The 17,305-nt window shown below is 41.0% G+C and overlaps 3 protein-coding genes across 3 annotated transcripts; 1 reads left to right on the plus strand and 2 right to left on the minus strand.

The window, feature by feature from the left end:
- Positions 1-3,187: 3,187 nt before the first annotated feature.
- On the minus strand, positions 3,188-6,415 carry LOC120675754 (WAT1-related protein At5g64700-like). The gene is made up of 7 exons (XM_039956963.1): positions 6,243-6,415; positions 6,107-6,169; positions 5,317-5,433; positions 4,630-4,867; positions 4,366-4,524; positions 3,603-3,751; positions 3,188-3,501 (listed from the first exon to the last, which is right to left on the minus strand). The coding sequence occupies exons 1-7, from the start codon at positions 6,413-6,415 to the stop codon at positions 3,384-3,386; spliced, it is 1,017 nt and encodes a 338-aa protein (XP_039812897.1). The 3' UTR covers positions 3,188-3,383.
- Positions 6,416-8,309: 1,894 nt separating this feature from the next.
- LOC120675814 (WAT1-related protein At5g64700-like) lies at positions 8,310-12,716 on the minus strand. The gene is made up of 7 exons (XM_039957023.1): positions 12,510-12,716; positions 12,378-12,440; positions 11,715-11,831; positions 10,761-11,001; positions 10,497-10,655; positions 8,606-8,748; positions 8,310-8,472 (listed from the first exon to the last, which is right to left on the minus strand). Exons 1-7 carry the CDS (start codon positions 12,680-12,682, stop codon positions 8,310-8,312), a joined length of 1,059 nt encoding a protein of 352 aa, XP_039812957.1. The 5' UTR covers positions 12,683-12,716.
- Positions 12,717-14,429: 1,713 nt separating this feature from the next.
- On the plus strand, positions 14,430-16,916 carry LOC120675815. Its single transcript, XM_039957025.1, has 3 exons — positions 14,430-14,720; positions 15,359-15,628; positions 16,606-16,916. The coding sequence occupies exons 2-3, from the start codon at positions 15,417-15,419 to the stop codon at positions 16,691-16,693; spliced, it is 300 nt and encodes a 99-aa protein (XP_039812959.1). The 5' UTR covers positions 14,430-14,720; positions 15,359-15,416; the 3' UTR covers positions 16,694-16,916.
- The last annotated feature ends 389 nt before the right edge of the window (positions 16,917-17,305 follow it).

The following is a 17,305-nucleotide window of genomic DNA, read 5'->3' on the forward strand; positions in this document are numbered from 1 at the left end:
TTTTCCAAATAACGGAGCGCTGCCCTATGAAAAGCACTAGGTTTTTTGGACCGACGACCTACTCGAGTTGTGCCCTTCTCTTCAGAAGGACAACGATCACCCCCACCGGCGCCACTCTCTCCAGCTGCTGAAGCCATATTTTACTGAAAAATACCTTTATTTTCCACAAAATTATAAATTCTTACCATTACAATGCAAAAATTATTTACTATTACAATTACAATGATCAGATTAATAACTCTTAAAAATAACAATGAAATCATATAAAAAAGATGAAATATATCATTAATCCTCAAGAAATCTCTAATTAATTGAAAGAATTCTCTATAACTTCTAATTACTTTGACACCCTTCAGTTCCAGGAGTACACTCTTTTCAATATCCAGAAACCCTCTAGAAGAAAAATAAACCTTTATTTCTGAAAATGTATATGTCAGTAACCTCAACCCTACGGTGATGACACTACCTTTCGGGGGGACACGGTGCGGTACAAGGATGTCACCAATCGGCCAGTCGCAGCACCAACATTTACGATTAATAGGCACATCACTTGGCACAGGCAGCATGCTCGTTGATATGCTCTCAGTACAACAACGTCCATGCTGACTGCGTCAAATATTGTCTTCTTATCAATCAGAAGTGCTGGTGATGCGACCAACCGATTCGCGACGTGCTTATAGCGCATCGTGTATTCCCGAAAGGTAGTGCCATCACCGTTGGATGGAGATTAACAACGTATTCTTGTTTCGAAATAAAGATTTTTTTAGCTTCTAGATGGTTTCAATGTGAGTCTGAATAATTACATCACTAGAGTATCAGAATAATCCATTCATAATACAAAAAATTCTAATATACTCATTTCATTAATTCATTCATGAATACAAAAATCAACTATCCACAATATGGTCATGTATACAAGTACATCACATGAAGTGTCTACACTCATTCTAAAAATTTCTACTATCCACATACTCATCTAAATCTAAAAGAAAATCACACCCTACATATGCAAATCTAGCTAAATGTCCAAGAAATGAGCTAGCTACACATTTTCTCTATTTCTAAAGCATGAAATGAGCTATACAAGCCAAGAAAGAAGAGAAAAACAAGCCCCAAACCTTTAGCGCCGATGGATGGACGGGGAATCAAAGATCTTCACAAATGTGGTGAAGAAATGAGCAAGAACTCCTCTCTCCTGAGCCGAGAACAACAAGAAACAAGTGAGCTGAATGGCTCGGGCGGGGGGAGAGGGAAGGGGATAAGGGGGGCCAAGGCCTTTTGTCCCGGTTGGAGACACCAACCAGGACAAAATGGGGGCCTTTTGTCCCGGTTGGTGTTTCCAACCGGGACAAAAGGGTACGCGGGCCTTTTGTCCCGGTTGGAGACACCAACCGGGACAAAAGGCCCCCATTTTGTCCCGGTTGGTGTCTCCAACCGGGACAAAAGGCCCCTATCCCCCCGCTGGCCCGGCTAGCTGTTGGACCCGGGACAAAAGCCACCTATTGTCCCGGGCCCAAAGGCTGCCGGGATAAATGGCCTGGAACAAAGGCCTATTCTGTAGTAGTGAGATTGATTTTCTTCGCACTACTCGGAATCCGTATTTATAGCTGTGAAGGAATTGATGGAGAAATGGAATGGGCGTCGTTCTAATTCGTCATCGGGAAGTTCAGGAGGCGCGCGTAGGTGCGCGGGAAAAGGAACTGTCACGCGAGAACTGGCGAAACGATGTGGGCCAAATGTATGTATTATTCTTGTTATAATAAAATAAAAGTGTGTAGTTGTACAAAAACAATTGACTAGCGCAGTGTTTGATACATATTGCCGAACTGCCCTGGCCCGTGTTCGAACCCGCGTGGCAGCATATTTTTTTCCTATCTGTTAGGGCTGGCGGCACACATGTTTTACCCCGTGCACGTGTTTCTTTCTGGGGCGGATCGAGTTGGATCCTAAAACATTAATTTCATTTTGTGCCTAACATTGGAACAGACTGAGGCCTTATTATCTGCGGCCTCCACCATGACACGCTGGACCCCACTGCACATACACATGGACCTTCAAGACCCACCCAACGAGACCCGCAGTAACACGTGTTAGCCACGTTGGCATGCTGGCCCGCATTCGTACATGTAACGGTCAAACGGGCCCTACAGTTACGCATGTTAGCCACATCGGCATGTTGGGCCCGTAGTGGTACGCATGGACGATTGGGTCCCACCTATCCAGTGGACCCCTTGTTGACATATTTGACACACAACCCTGACACGTCGACCTTTGGGTCCAGTCAGCACATGTCATTGCCGGGTAGACAAACTCGCCCAATCAAACAGGGACCTACAGTTACATGTGTTAGCCATGTCAGCCTGCTGGGCCCTCACTCGTATACGTGGACGATCGGGTCACACCTCTCCAGTGGACCCGTGTTGACATAGTTGACCCACAAGCGTGGCACGAGGGCCGGCGGGTCCATGTTGCTACACGTGGTAGCCGGTCCGGTTCTATGACGAGTCGGGTTTTTAGGGCGCACTGTTTTGTGACGCTATCAGATGAAGTTTTGTGACACACGTTTTAGTTTCATCACAATTCAGCATCGGATGAGGGCTGCGATGATGACCTGTGATGAAACAGATGTTGTTCTGTGACGCGCGTTTTATTTTCGTTGTAGCTAAACAGGGGCTGAGACCATCGTCGAAGAGCTATGACGAATCCTGAATTTTCGTCATAATGTGGTCTATTCAATGACGATTTTTTGGAACTTCATGTGCAAAACATTATTGGAGCTACTATTTCTACAGTGGCTGCACATGTACAATAACTTCAAACACAAAAAATTAAGAGGATGTCTGTTCTATGTCAAATACATCAAAATCCTTTTTGACCCATATAACTATGAGTACACAAAACAATCGACAAACCAGGAACCTTGTATTGATATTTGATAGGAGGTGCATGTGTAGGTTTGTTTGAGTCTTTAAATCAGGTTTGTACCTTCTTCAAAGTGAAATGATATTATAGTTCCTTCTAATTATTCTCATCAGGACAATCGCATTTCTATTAATATGCATGAACTGGAGTTTTCACGTTGTGAGCCACTACTTCTTTCCACTTACTAACTTCCCTCATTTCCTCAAAAGATTATCATCCATCATTCAAGTATTATGTAACATCATTACACAGAGACACAAAGAAGGAATGGTGCAATATAATAGTGCACCAACAGGTTATAACACACTAGTTTGAACCTTAAGCCTTGAACAACAGATGGTCCACATCGCTAGTATAACTTCAAAATTCTTTCAATTTCAGTAACTACAAAATACAAACCAGCATGAGACTACCATGAGTTCTGATTGACAAACTGAATCGCTAGTATCCATGATCTAAACTTATGCTGCCTCTGCTGGAGCAGCCATTTGTTGCTTCCTGATGGCATCTACTTGCTCAGATCTCTTTGCCCAAAGAACACTATACAGACCACCAACCATAATTACTCCACCTAAGATACTGCTGGGAAAAAATGACTTCCAGGTAAATAATTATAAATCATCTTCATTGTTACAAGAACAATGAGGGCAAGAAACTAGTATGCAGAAGGACAAACCCACCTTCCCAGGGTAACTGCTTCTCCGAGAAACAAAGACAGAATTATTGTGACAAGCAGAGTTATTGGCATTGTCATGGCCAAGAAAACAGGTCCGCTCTTGTCGATCACCCATACTTGCATATAATATGCAACTCCAGAAACAAGTATGCCCTGCATGATGTGTTCAGCAGTCTCAAACAAACAAGCATCGCATTCATATATTTGGTAGACTCAACAACTGATGGTCTTTTGGAAAAATAGTCAATGTAATATACAAAAATAAGCCAGCATTAATAAAACATATTATTAATAAGAAGAAGAACCAATATACTTCTGCAACACGGGGAAAAAATATAAATTAGGTTCGGATAGAATGTGGCTCTGAGGCTTAGAAAGCTAGTACTAATACTTGAAGAGACTTTGATTTTTTATTTGAATCCTGACACATTTAAGTATGGGAATGGATCTGTTGAAATGCCCACACTCAAAACAGTGCATTAGCTTAGGGGAATGTGTACAATTCTGAACAGGTTCTAAAGATTAATGAGCATCAGTCTAATTCCATTACCTTTGTTCCATTTAGATCAACAGGGAGAAAGTTTAATCTAGAAACTTTTTTATGATAAATATATAATAGATTATTAATTTTCTGCTGCTCAGAGAACAACTTTTTGTTACCTACAGGCTATAGGAATAGTAAGAAGTTCAAAACTAAATGTTCATCTGTTGCTAAAAACAAAGATGCACGTACTGGTAATCAATCTGATCGAGCAGACATTACTTACAGAGTACACCACAGCAAGGAGACGTGCGTCTAGTCCTAGTCTCCATTTTGCAAAATCTCTCTCAGCCGCTAGGGCGATAAAAAAGCTTTGAATTGTTGCAAAGATCATCTGGAGAGTTGTATTGAGCAGCTTAGATGGATATGCTTCCAACATAGGTCCCTGAGAACAAGTACTGTGCAATAAATGTCATGAGGAAGCCAACAGGGTCTGTTTGATCTGCTATGATCTTTGAATATGTAATAGAAGCTCCTGTAACTATCATACCTGAAAAACTGTCCAAAGAGCCCAAGATGTAGTTGATAAAGTCGTCAGGAAAATTCCTAGTATCCAAGTCCTTCTTGGATGAGCATTAACCCCATAATGATGAAAAAGATGGTGGTGGTTGAATGATTTCATTTCAGGTCCTTGGTAAAATGCAAGTACAATGACGCCAGCAAGGCTGAACAATATGCCACAAACTTTTGCAATCCCATGGAACATCTTCAAGTTCAAAGTCTCCATCCTGCCAGACAGAACGAGGAATATCCAAAATTTAATCTAGCCTACATTTTCAAGTTAATTTGTCTAAAGAGAAAACATATAATAATCATGTTTTTGGTATATTGCAACTAGGCTTCTATTACTAAACTTCCAGAGGTCGTAAAATTTTCAAGATCGTTCTAGGTTCACAAAAAAGTTAAATATGATGCTTTTTTACTTCATCATCAATTTGTGTGATAGTCACTTCACTAGTAATTTTATTGTATAGTTCTATGTCGTGCAAGACTGGATCATATATAGGACATTATACAAAAAGAAAACAACAGAGAATTAGCTAAATCTACTCTAGTTTAGAAAGTTGCAGCTTACGCTGTGCATGCTTTGCTCTAACATTAGAATCCTGAAATATCTAAATTATGGTCTAGTATCACTACCTTCCTAAAAATGCAAGTACAAAATAAAACCCCTCACCTCAAAAGAACAGCCAGAAAGAAAGCCACTGCTGGAAGGAGGTTAAATATTGCAGATGATGATGTTGCTGAGGCATAACTTAGACCAAGGCCATATATGTTTATGCCTCCAGAAATCCTAGCAAAATAAAAAAAGGAAGAAGATCTCAAAAGATTAGTGAGTGGTGACTGTGCTAAAATATAGTAAATGGACAGTAGGAAAACTTATGTTGTTCTATGTGCTGTTATGAACAGAGAAACCCATCGAACCTATCAGTTTGACAAGTTCTGCACATATCTACCACTATCTCTATCAGTAGGAAAACTTATGCTGTTCTATGTGCTGTCAAAGGCTGGGTTATTGTTAGTTGTTGCGGGAGCGTTCGGAAGAGATGGCTGTGCACTGCTGCAGCCAAAGGAGCAAATGCAGAGGCTTTTAGCCTTGCAGCCGAGCTGCTGGCTGTGCAGCCAGCGAAAAAAAAATTCACAAGCAAACAGAAAAATAAGGGAAAATAACAAAAAAAATTGATCGCTCTGTGGGAGGAAATATTACAAATACTGCACTTCAACTCAGAAAAGGGAAATGGTCAAATGACTGAACCAGAGAGGCTAACATCTTACGGACAGAGGTGCAACGATGTGCAAACAAAAGTAGTTCAAGCATAGATCTCTGATAGACCTTTAAATTCAACATGATGATTTTGATAACCATTTATGTTTCAGATTTCAGGTCAATACTGATCATTTGGCCAAACCAATAAAAACGACAACGATCAACAATAAGTACAAAATAAGAACCCAAGCTCACCTACCCGTATAACGCATGCACAAATAACTTCAGAGAGACTTTAAATGAAAGTGGTGGAGCAGATTTCCTGCAGAAAGAAGCCTCTCATTCATCCTCACATGGTGCTATGCCATAAAAATAAGTTTCAAGACTTGTATTACCTTTCAAGAACAAAAGCAACTGGCACCAAGAACAGAATAGCAACCAAATGCCTGTAGAGAACAAAGACAGTCGTGCTCATGCCTTCATTGAAAGCGTTTTTGGTTACTATCTGCATGCCTCCGTATATAGCCCTTACGAGAAACGCGACAACAAAAGCTGTTTTATTGCCCATTGCTTCAACAGTCTCTTGGAACTTCTGAACATGGTCTTTTATAATGGAGATGTGCAGTTTCTGAGATATAATGCAGGATCATTTTTTTTATACTCAAGTGGGTGGATCCTAGAAAGATAATGCGCCCTCACTTTAGCGTCAGCATACATCAACTTGATAATTGATTGGTAGGACCTCTAACAGAGATTAACAACTCGGGTAGTGCATATCCTACGTAGGGACCCTATTTTCTGATATACATTTAATTATAATAACATGATGTAAACTATTGGTATTAAAGCTTTGGCACCAAAATCTTGCAAATTCTCTTCCTTCTCTAGAAAATTTTTTAAGGTCCATAAATTTATTTCAAATTGTAAGTTCCAAAATATTTTTCTGCAAATAGTTCCATGTAAGGACCATGGTGACATGGGTGGGTAAATTAAACAAATGTAGATACCAAAAACATGATTTCAATTTGGTAAACATTGTTCTAGGTGTTTTTCTTAGGGTAAGTGAAGCTGGTTGGTACTCTTGCATTCATATTATATCCTAGTAGTGTTCATATTCATCATGCACAGCCATTCTGATGGTAGAGCAATAATACACCTACATAATACGAAGGGAAAACTCTAAATCACACCTTGAACTTTGTTGACCTCAAATTTCATTATTACCAATGAAGCCATGTAATTTTCATTGTGAGCTTTACAAATAGCATCCTAACCAGGTTTTTCGAAGGAATATTTTCGCTCTGTTCAGCTGGCTTGTTAACCACCCAACCAGCAGTGATCCGAACAGAGGGTTTGAATATATGGCTGGTGTGTATGGGCGGTCTTTTTGGCCCACTACTTTTATTTGCCATGCGAATGATAGTGAGGGGAGGAAAGAAATGGAGTATATATATGGATCCCTTTATGATTGAAGGTGAATTGAACCAAACCTAGCTATCATATCAACTTGCACCACGGTAGCACATTGGCAGAATCACCATAGAATTCTTTAAGAGTGTTATGCCTAATTTATCTAATTTTGATTAAGTTTATAGAAAAATACACTATTGTTTACAATATTCAGTTACTTTCATCAAATCCACCATGGATACATGCATGTCTTGACAGTGTATTTATTTAGTATTATATAAGTTATTAATATATTTCTTTATAAACATGGTGACCTACATTTCGGAAAATGGAATGGAGAGAGTATTTGAATAATGCTATAAATTTTAGGGTGAAAATATATTGTTTCATAATCAAGGTGAAATTTGAAGATAGTGCCGAAGTGCGAGACGTGGTTTCATATACCATCGGTGCATTGCTCTAAAGTGAACATGAAAGGACATCTAGAATTAAAAAAAAATCATGATGCGGGCCTTCAAAGAGAAACCACCTTCACCCGCTAGTGGAGAGATGAATGGTTTATCCAGATCCGTGTTTTGAGATTCAGCTTTGGCGATGGCATTTTCTCTCTGCATCATCATGTACGAGTTACTCAACGGGTCTTTTTCCAAGTACCACAAGAAAAAGGGGCCTTTTTCCACGTGTATCATGTGGCCTCAAAAGGTTGAAGGTGGGCTCTAGTTGTTGGCTTGATCAACCCTATAATTTTTCAGTTACTTGCTTACCCCTCAAAATGAATTAGTTACTTTCTTGGAATATGCATCCTCTTAATTATACCTATGACAACCAAATATCCCCTTGGGTTGGCTGTATACTCTCTACAATAGCAAACTGGCAGTGGCAGCCGTGTAGCAGCGTTCAAATTCTGAAATAACAGTATGACTACACCTAACTTATTCTGATTTCTGGCATATAGTTTCAGTTCTGTCTCCCACAGATATATGGGCCGGTGTACAGAGTCAGTGTGACGTGTAGATCTTTTTCAGTTTTTCTACGTCTGGTTCAGCATTGATCTAATCTTGTGTTTTGAGAACTGATGCTGCTGATCCTTGTTCCTCCAGATCCAAAGCAGCATTTCCGCCATCGTCTCCTTGCGAGCTCATAGGTACTTGTTCGATTCTCTTTCCCCACAGTACATTATACAGACCACCAACCAGTAGAGCTCCACTTATCACACTGCACAGGAACATCACAGTATGGCAATATGGCATCGGGCATCAGAAAAGCAGACTCCAACCAATTTGCTACTGTCAAAACAGGCAGAGCTCATTTATGCCGTGAAGTGACTAGAATAAACAGTTAAACACACCTCCCCAGGGTGACTGCTTCTCCTATGACTGTCAGGTTGATAGTGAATACCAATGTCAATGGTACGGTCATGGACAGGAATACAGGCCCCCTCATGTCAACTAACCAAACTTGCAGGTAGCACAAAACTGCAAGTGTTATGCCCTGCAAAGTTCAGTAAAAATGAAACATAAGAAGCTTAAAAAGTAACAGTTCCAACTAGCGTTGTTCCATTTCAACCGGTGATCTTTACCAAGCCAGTGGCAGTTTTTCAAATATTTTGCCAGTCACAGTACATTTTTTTTCTGGAAGGACAATGACCTCAAGAAACCTTTTACAGTGCTTGGAAATACTTTCCAACGCTTTCCAATACCTTACCTCCCAATGCCTACTCATAATATTATTTTTAATTAATTTTAACTATTGAAGGGTAGAATAGTAATTGGATACCAAATCCCCACCATCCCCGACCGCCTCCTTCCGGTGCCGCCGCCTTGGCTCCTGCTCGCCGTGCGCGGAATGGCAGGCGTCCGAGCTCACTGCCGCCAGTTCGACGGCCTCGCCAAGCCAACAATGACGGCGTGCCTCCACGGCCTCCACCATATATGTGCTGCCCTGTCTCTGTCCGGCGCCGCCAAGGCCAAGCTCCGCACTCTGCTCGAGCTTGTCTGGTACGGTGGGTGCGGCTGTCTATCTGCAATGCATCTCTACACAACAACAACACATGGAGGATCATGTCACCCCTATGCTGCTATCTTCAACGGCAAAGTGATGATTTCTTTGCGCAGGTAGGGTTCAGCAGAAACCAGCCGGATCTCTTCCTGAGATCATCTGCTCAACAGCAAACATCTCAGAAACATTGACTGCCTCGTTCTGATCCAATCCGTCATCGTAAACTTTTGTTAAAATAAAAATTAGGGGGGAAACAACGTGGTCTGAAATTTTTTTAATGATCATTCAGTATTTCAGTTAGCTGATCTCGCCCGAGTAGATGATCAACGCATAACCGTTAGTTTAGTCACCAGCGACCTTGCATATCTGACTTCAGTCCACGGCCTGCTTCCAGATCTCTGCAATCTGACTGCCCGGCCTATCAGTGTCTGCATGATGTTCAGGAACAGGTGCAGCAGGGTGATGCATTGAACATTGACCGTCTCGATCGTTCCAGAGTTGAGCACCTAGCCTGCCGGAGACGCAGCACAGCAGGAGGCGATGCTAATGCAGATGCAGCTCGTTGGTGGTGGGGTTTCCATGCGGCGAGTGCGGAGGCAGAGTCCTGGCCTAGGGGCACGTCGCTCGCCGGAACCCGGCTGAGCACGACGCGGCAGTGGCCGGCGCCGGCGTCTCATGCCGGCAAAAACCGCCGCATGCACGTGGGAATGAACAGGGCGATGCCGCCGGTGTGGGTGCATAAGGTCGGCGAGGAGCCCCGGCATGAGGGCCGCCTGTTGGCGCTCGCGGTAAATCATACACCCTAATTATACTATTCAAAACATTATTTCTATATTTATGAATTTACCATAATATCCTTGATCGAAGAAAATAACTAAAAAAAGGAATTGTCATGAATTTCTAATCATTTTAGCTTTGGAGGTATTGGGAAGCATTACGGTACACATGGGCCCACCGGCCATAGACACCTAACGCCTCCTGACGCTTCCTCATTGACGCCTCCCAACGCCTTCCCTCATATTAAACCCACAAATCATAGACACATGAAATGCTTCCAGATGCCTCCCCAAGCATTGTAAAAGTTCTCATGAACTCAATAGAACAGCACTGGAATAGCACATTCTACAGGAAGACTTATATTCACTCTCTGTAATTGTTAAATCCATAGATCTTTAAAAACAATATTCTAGAGATATAGCTCTACCATGATCCAAACATAGTTTGAGGGATCTTATACTTACACAGTAGATTATAGCCACAAGGCCTCCATCCAAACTAAGCTTCCATCTTGAAAAATCTCTCTCAATTAAAAAAGCCATCAGAAAAGACTGAACAGTTGCAAAGGCTATCTGGAGTGTTGTGTTCAGCAGCTTCGATGGATATTCCCCAAACAGATGTCCCTGTGAAGTACCATGCAGGTTACATTTTAGAGCAAACAAAAATGCACTGCAAACCAACATGCGTTTATTACATAAGTGCATGCTAAGAGAGCTAGCGGTGTATACCTGAAGTACAGCCCACAGAGCCCACATTGCAGCGGCTAAAGATTGCAAGATGACTCCCAATATCCATTTCCTTGCAGAATTAGTACCACCATGACTTGCGTGATGGAAAAGACGGTGATGGATGAAAGATTTCAGCTCTGGTCCCTGGTACAATGCAAGTACAGTAACACCAACAGAACAAAGCACCAAGCCAGAAACTTTAACAACTCCATGGGATCTCTTTAAGTTCAAAGACTCCATCCTACAAAATTTAGAGCAGAAATATTCACAGCTCCATGAAAGTCTAGTCTCACTAATCTACTACTCCCTCCGTCCCAAAAATAAAGTCATTCTAGGATTCAAAATGTATCCCTAAAAACAAGTCATCTTACTCTACTTAGAAAGTGCATGGACATGCAAGAATCAATTAGTGTTAAATATGGGTGATGAATAGGGGCAAACATCATCATTTTAGCTTCTTGTTAATTTGTCCTAAAATTCTTAGAGTGACTTGTTTTTTAGGACGGAGGGAGTATGTTCATTGAATACCTCACAACTTACAAAAGTTTAGTCTTATTACACCTTCAAAAGTCTCACCTCAAGCCTTCGACATTCTTTTTAGAAGAAATTTCAGCTAAACAAGGGGCCTCGCTCAGTCTCCAGAATATTACTTAGCAGTGGAGGGAGTAAAATTGGATCCTTTCTTACCTCCATTCTGGTAGCTACTCCAGTTTTTAAATAGATATTCCCTTTTTTCTAGGCAATGAGTTATTGATCATATATATAGTCTCATCCTAGTAATCAGTAGAGACACAACACAACTACACGTGTTATTGAACATATATACAAGTTAAATATGTACAAATATTCGAAAATTAACAATTACTAAGACAATTCCTAAACTAGAGAATGGATGAAAAAATCTGTTGTCCACACCTTTCTGAGGAACACAGCAATTTCCGTGGAAAATATTACCTGAATAGGACAGCCAAAAAGAAAGTTAACACTGGCACAAGATTTATTACTGCAGAAGCAGATGTTGCTGAAACATAATCGAGGCCAATGTAAGATATGATCGTAGAAGCAGACATCCTGAGCAAATAGAAACAAGAAGATCGTTAACAAAATTGCATTGTCACCAGCTGACAAAATTATTATATTCGCACTTCAGGGAGAAAATGACACTATAACTACTTGACATAACTATTAGCTTGTCTGTGCGCAATGGTTGGCATGGAAATACATTGTGAAACAGGAGTATCAATGAATATGTTAGCAGTTGTAAGTGGTAAAGACTGGATCACCACGAATGAAGGCCATGTGGGGTATAATACTTCATTCAGTTTGCTGAAACCAAATTTAAGGGAAGATTAGAAAGGAAATATGCTGAGAAAAATAAATTTATTTGATCCAAAGCTACACATGCATGCCAATAAGTTCAAACAGATAATGTTTGGACAAGAACTACAAAGTGACACCATGTAGTAATAACAATTCCAAGTCAGAGTTTATCAGGCTATGAGTATATTTCAATTAAGTATGCACACTTGAACATCATCATAGAAAAACACTTCATCCAAAGACCCGTTTCATAGAAACAAAACTTAATATATCTGAAACAGTTGTTCATTGACATACCCGTATAATGCATGCACAAATAGCTTAAGAGAGACTTTGAATGACAGTGGTGGGGCAGTTTTTCTGCAAAAACAAACTCAGCACATCCTTCCATAAATGACATCCAAGCAAATAAGCCACAAATTTGCATACCTTTCAAATGCAACGGCAAGGGGCAGCAAGAGCACACTAGCTATCAGAAACCTGTAAAAAACAAGAACACATGCACTTGTGCCTTGGCTAAAAGCAATTTTGGTGAGTATGTTTGTGACTCCATAAATAAGTCTTAGGAAAAATGAAACAGCATAAGGAGCTACAGATCCCATTTCTGTTGTTTGTTAGAACTTCAAAGAAGACTACTTCAATACTGCTGGTTGGGCATCAGGATATTTTGTATCAGACATTTGGTTAGTTCAAATATGTAGACATCCACTCAAAGAAAATATATTTTACTATGCAGGGACAACTTGCTTCAATAATAGCTAAAAATATAACTAAAGTTACTGAAAGTTATTGTCGCTCAAGTAGGTTGGTAATATGTAAGCTTTGCATGAGCTATAATTTACACAGCTTGGCCCACCTAGTTATGCAACAAACAAGATGCCTCAGCCCCAATCTACATGAATTTTAATAGAAACGTGAGGCAACCTCCCTTGATTACCGACATGTGGAAAAAAATCTTTAGAAGAAATACGAGTCAAGTACACTAGCAGATCGATTCATTTATTTCCAGTCAGTCAGAAAACACAGTAGAAGCTTCAATGCTAAATGCCAATTCAATATGATGACAAAACCCGTGTGCAGTTCTCTTGCGCGTTCGAGAAAAAAATTCAATATGAAACCATTAAACATAGCAGCATGTTTTCTTATACATATTTGATAAAATAAAATAATCAAATTTCAACCTTCGGTACGGTTGATAAAAGAAATTTAATATACATATAAGTAAACTAATGTATTCTGCATAGAATAATAAATAAAATTCAAAAGTAATAGCTCCTCGTATAACTATTGTAACTGCTCGCCTGCAGTTTAGTTCAACAAGAAAATGAATTTATATTTCTCAGGAAAAGTGTTTCCGGTGATTTCAATTTTCAATGGTAATGTCCAAAATGCTCAACAAGTCATTTCAGATTACATATTACTAAATTAATAAAATCAAGTTCACCTACTGCTGCTGCAGTCTATTTTCTAACCTTAACTAAATGCCCATTACTTGGTACCCTCAGTTACTAAAATTTGGTACACACAATATCACAATGGTGGTTATGCCACATGGTCTGTTGACATCATTTGGCATTAGCACATTCTTATTCTATTAAATAAAAAGAAAAAAGAAAAGTATACTACTTGAGTACTTGTGTTCAGCTATGAGCAAAAGCAAAGGACGAGAGAGAGAAGGCAAGGCTTTTAGTTATTTCTGATATGTGTTCTTCTGACTGGACACCCACCTAGGCAAATTTGGTTGCCCAGCAGCCAATGTGGCAACCACAAATTAATGGAACAATAAACATTACTGAATATGAGGATAGAGATTAGACGACAGCACAGTCAAGGGGGCTAAATTGATTTCTTTCGCTTGCATAAAAAGATGGTCTACCTCTTTCAGAAGTTCTTTCAGTAGCCACAATTGAAGTAAACTTTTGTGCAGGTAGGAGGAATTAGTGAGGCATCAATGGGCTAGACGTGGAAAAGCAATTGGGAAGCACTTAAAGAACAGTCAAGGGGCTAAATTGATTTCTTTGGCTTGCATAAAAAGATGGTCCATCTCTTTCAAGAGCTCTTTCAGTAGCCACAATTGAAGTTAACTTTTGTGTAGGTAGGAGGAATTAGTGAGGCATCAATGGGCTAGAGGTGGAAAAGCAATTGGGAACCACTTAAAGACAAGGAGCAAAGTGGTTTTAGGAGAAATGAGATCAGCAAACCTTTTTCCTTTTGCCATTTGAAGAGCAATAATTTCACAGTTGCACCTTTGTGATTATTAAAAAAAACAAAGTGGACAAATTCATAAGCAATGTGTTTAGTGGTACAGCAGTGTCTACTTACACACTCTGTTATCCGGACACGCTTGGGAGGCCACGTATCGCGTGTCCGATACGGATACGGCGGCGATACGGTGCGGATACGCACCCGTGGAGTATCAGAAAATCACAAAGAGATCGATACGTGGGTCGGACACGTATTTGCACGATTTTGGGACACGGCCCAGCCCACGAAGCAGTTTAGCCTCCCACGAGCACTCTCGCACTCCACGGACGCACGCAGGCGCCGCCCGACCAGGCGCCCGCTCGAGCGCCGCCGGTCGCCGTCGCCGGCGACGAGCCGCCGCCCGCCGGCTAGGAGGAGCACCGGATGCAATCCCCGGTGAGTTTCCCCTTTCCCGTTCTCGTCGTCCTCTCTTATTTCCTCCTCCCCATCCCCGTTGGCCCGATCTAGAGACCTCAGACCTGTTCCTGGCTCTTGCTTTCTTCTGTAGATGGCTACATCGAGAATTGCTAGTGCTACTGCTGGAGGTGCTAGCGCAAGTGCTAGTGGTAGTGTAGGATCTGCATCCACGATTGATATAAAGGCTCCACTGTGGACTTATGTTAACATTATAGAGAAGCCTAAAACAGGAGGCTGATGTAGGTCTTCTTGAAGTGGCTGAACTCTCCCTTGATGAGCCTGAATTGCAAGCTGTATCTTTTGGTCTTGAGGTTGTGGACGTGGAGGAGAATGAAGCACCTGTTGAGGATGTAGAAGCATAAACAATGATGCATTGAACTGCAAGCTGTCCTTAATAACTTATAGTAGTTTCCTAGATTTACTTATGTTATGTACTGATTGCTATTTTCCTATGTTGAACTTTGATTTCTTATTGTTGTGAACTTTGATATGCATTGCTCTTTATTTATTTATTTTAAAAAAGTTCTGAAACGTACCCACGTATCGGAGTTTTTTGGGAAACTGCCGTATCGGCGTATCCGTATCGGCCTCGATACTGATATATCCATGTAACATAGACGAGAAGAAGGCTCAAGGAAGAGGAAGCTGAAGGTGAGCGAGTGGGGAGGGAAGAAGATGAAGGTCCGCGCGTCGGTGAAGCGGTTGTGCGGGTTCTGCAAGGTGGTGAAGCGCCGAGGCATTGTCTTCATCCACTGCACCGCCAACCCCAAGCACAAGCAGCGCCAGGGCTTCTCCACTCTCGCCGAAGCCGCCTCATCATGCACCCACCTGCCGCCGCCCCCGCCACCGACTGCCAGCAGCACCGCCTCTGCCGCAGCGTTTGCAGAGTAAGACGCCCCCCCCCCCCCCCCCCCCCCCCCGCCCCCCCTCCCCTCCCGCAATGTTTCTTTTTTGTTAAGTACCCGTTTTGTTATCGAGCAGTTCCTGTGTCTCCAACGTGTTACTGATAAATGGCCAAATTAGGTTTCTGTTTAGAGTTGAAGGTCGGATTTGCTCCGGGTGTTTAGTTCTAGTGAGGAATACTTTGGCCATGGTTCTGTTAAATATTGAGGCTAACTAAGATGTAGACCTTTATGCTCATTAACCTGCCATCTGGGTCCTGAAATTGACTACCTAGGAAGTCAAGTGCTCTCCCAAACTCGCAATTTGGTGTGTTGCACTTCACCCAATTGACTACTAGTTTCGAGCCTTTCTTAGAAGACAGTAAAGTTACCTGACATAGTTTGTATTTAGATGGCCTGTGATTGTAATACAGTCTTCCTTGGCTTGTCAAATCCTTTTGATTTCTTATCGGCCATTACAGTGCAGTGCATAACTGCATATTCTAGCAAAAGGTTGTGTTCTGAGATAGGCCATTGAACAACTTACTGGTAAAGTTACAATCGTCATGACATTGGATACAGTACCAGTTCTTTCTTTTTTTTTTTGCATGAACCTGAGATGTAAACTGAATTATTCGACTTGTACACCATATTGTCTATATTTGTCTTGGGAATTTGCTTCCATTTTTATGCTTGTTCATTGGAGCTTTCAGGATCATGATTATATACCGCTCCTTTGCTGCCTTACTTTGTTATATGATAATCTCTATTATTCAAATGAAGTACTTAGAAAGGAGTTCCAATACTTTAATACTTTTGTCAAGATAACAGGACAGCTTGGTGTATTTCCCTTGATGGCTTGGTGTTGTAGTGTTTATGTTTGTGGAAAATAATGTTCCACTATGTCTTGTATCCTTGCTCAACAACTTGTTTTAGGCAAATGCAATGTTCCCAAATTTGACTTTAGTTGGTCTGCTTTGCAGAGCTTCCAAGGTGGCTAGGCAAGAGATGTTTACAAAATTTAATTGGCCTCTGGGTTTAGCTGCCCTGCTCAAGAATGGCGAAAAATAATGCGTCTGCTCTACTATACGCTGACAATTCAGAAGCAGATTTGTCACTTTGATATCAAGTGAAAGTTTGTAGCCAAAACTAGTCAGTTGAGTTGGTCCTGTGGTGGAATAATATCAGCACATATTGTTACGCTCCTCAATATGTTTGCTTGTTCGAACAAAATCTATTACACATTTGACGAAAGCTGACATACATGACTGCTATTTATCTTGCTGGATGGTTATGATGGCACCGAAATTCTGCAGCGTTCTGATCCATGTTGTGTAGTGCCGTGTCAAAAAAAAATGTGTATTTGTATTTGACATTGAATAAATCTAACCACAAAATTGAAAGTTGTACGGGTAAACATCATTTAAACCAACAGGCAATTTTAAAGATTTTGACAACACATTCCATGCAACCATATGTTCAGAAATTCAACCGAAGCCTCATACCTGGTCGGCAAAACAATCATCATTGCAATTGCAACACTAAAATGGTGAAATCACCAAAACCTGACTACATGCCCAAAGAAAAACTGTAGCCTTGCTCTGGCACCTAAGCAATGCTGTCTCGGAATCTCCTATCCTGAAACATTCAGAACTGAGTTATGCTGAAGGAAAATATCAGTCA

The sequence above is a fragment of the Panicum virgatum genome, chromosome 5N, assembly GCF_016808335.1.
Source record: "Panicum virgatum strain AP13 chromosome 5N, P.virgatum_v5, whole genome shotgun sequence".
Classification (NCBI taxonomy): Eukaryota; Viridiplantae; Streptophyta; class Magnoliopsida; order Poales; family Poaceae; genus Panicum; species Panicum virgatum.

Coding starts and splice junctions, on each gene's coding strand:
- LOC120675754 (XM_039956963.1), bottom strand. CDS start 6,415: ATGGGCAATAAAACAGCTTTTGTTGTCGCGTTTCTCGTAAGGGCTATA. Junction 5,434..6,106: donor TTTGTGCATGCGTTATACGG/GTAGGTGAGCTT, acceptor TTATTTTGCTAG/GATTTCTGGAGGCATAAACA. Junction 3,752..4,365: donor TCCTTGCTGTGGTGTACTCT/GTAAGTAATGTC, acceptor CACATCATGCAG/GGCATACTTGTTTCTGGAGT.
- LOC120675814 (XM_039957023.1), bottom strand. CDS start 12,682: ATGGGATCTGTAGCTCCTTATGCTGTTTCATTTTTCCTAAGACTTATT. Junction 12,441..12,509: donor CTTGCCGTTGCATTTGAAAG/GTATGCAAATTT, acceptor TTGTTTTTGCAG/AAAAACTGCCCCACCACTGT. Junction 8,473..8,605: donor GAAGCAGTCACCCTGGGGAG/GTGTGTTTAACT, acceptor GTTCCTGTGCAG/TGTGATAAGTGGAGCTCTAC.
- LOC120675815 (XM_039957025.1), top strand. CDS start 15,417: ATGAAGGTCCGCGCGTCGGTGAAGCGGTTGTGCGGGTTCTGCAAGGTG. Junction 15,629..16,605: donor TCTGCCGCAGCGTTTGCAGA/GTAAGACGCCCC, acceptor TCTGCTTTGCAG/AGCTTCCAAGGTGGCTAGGC.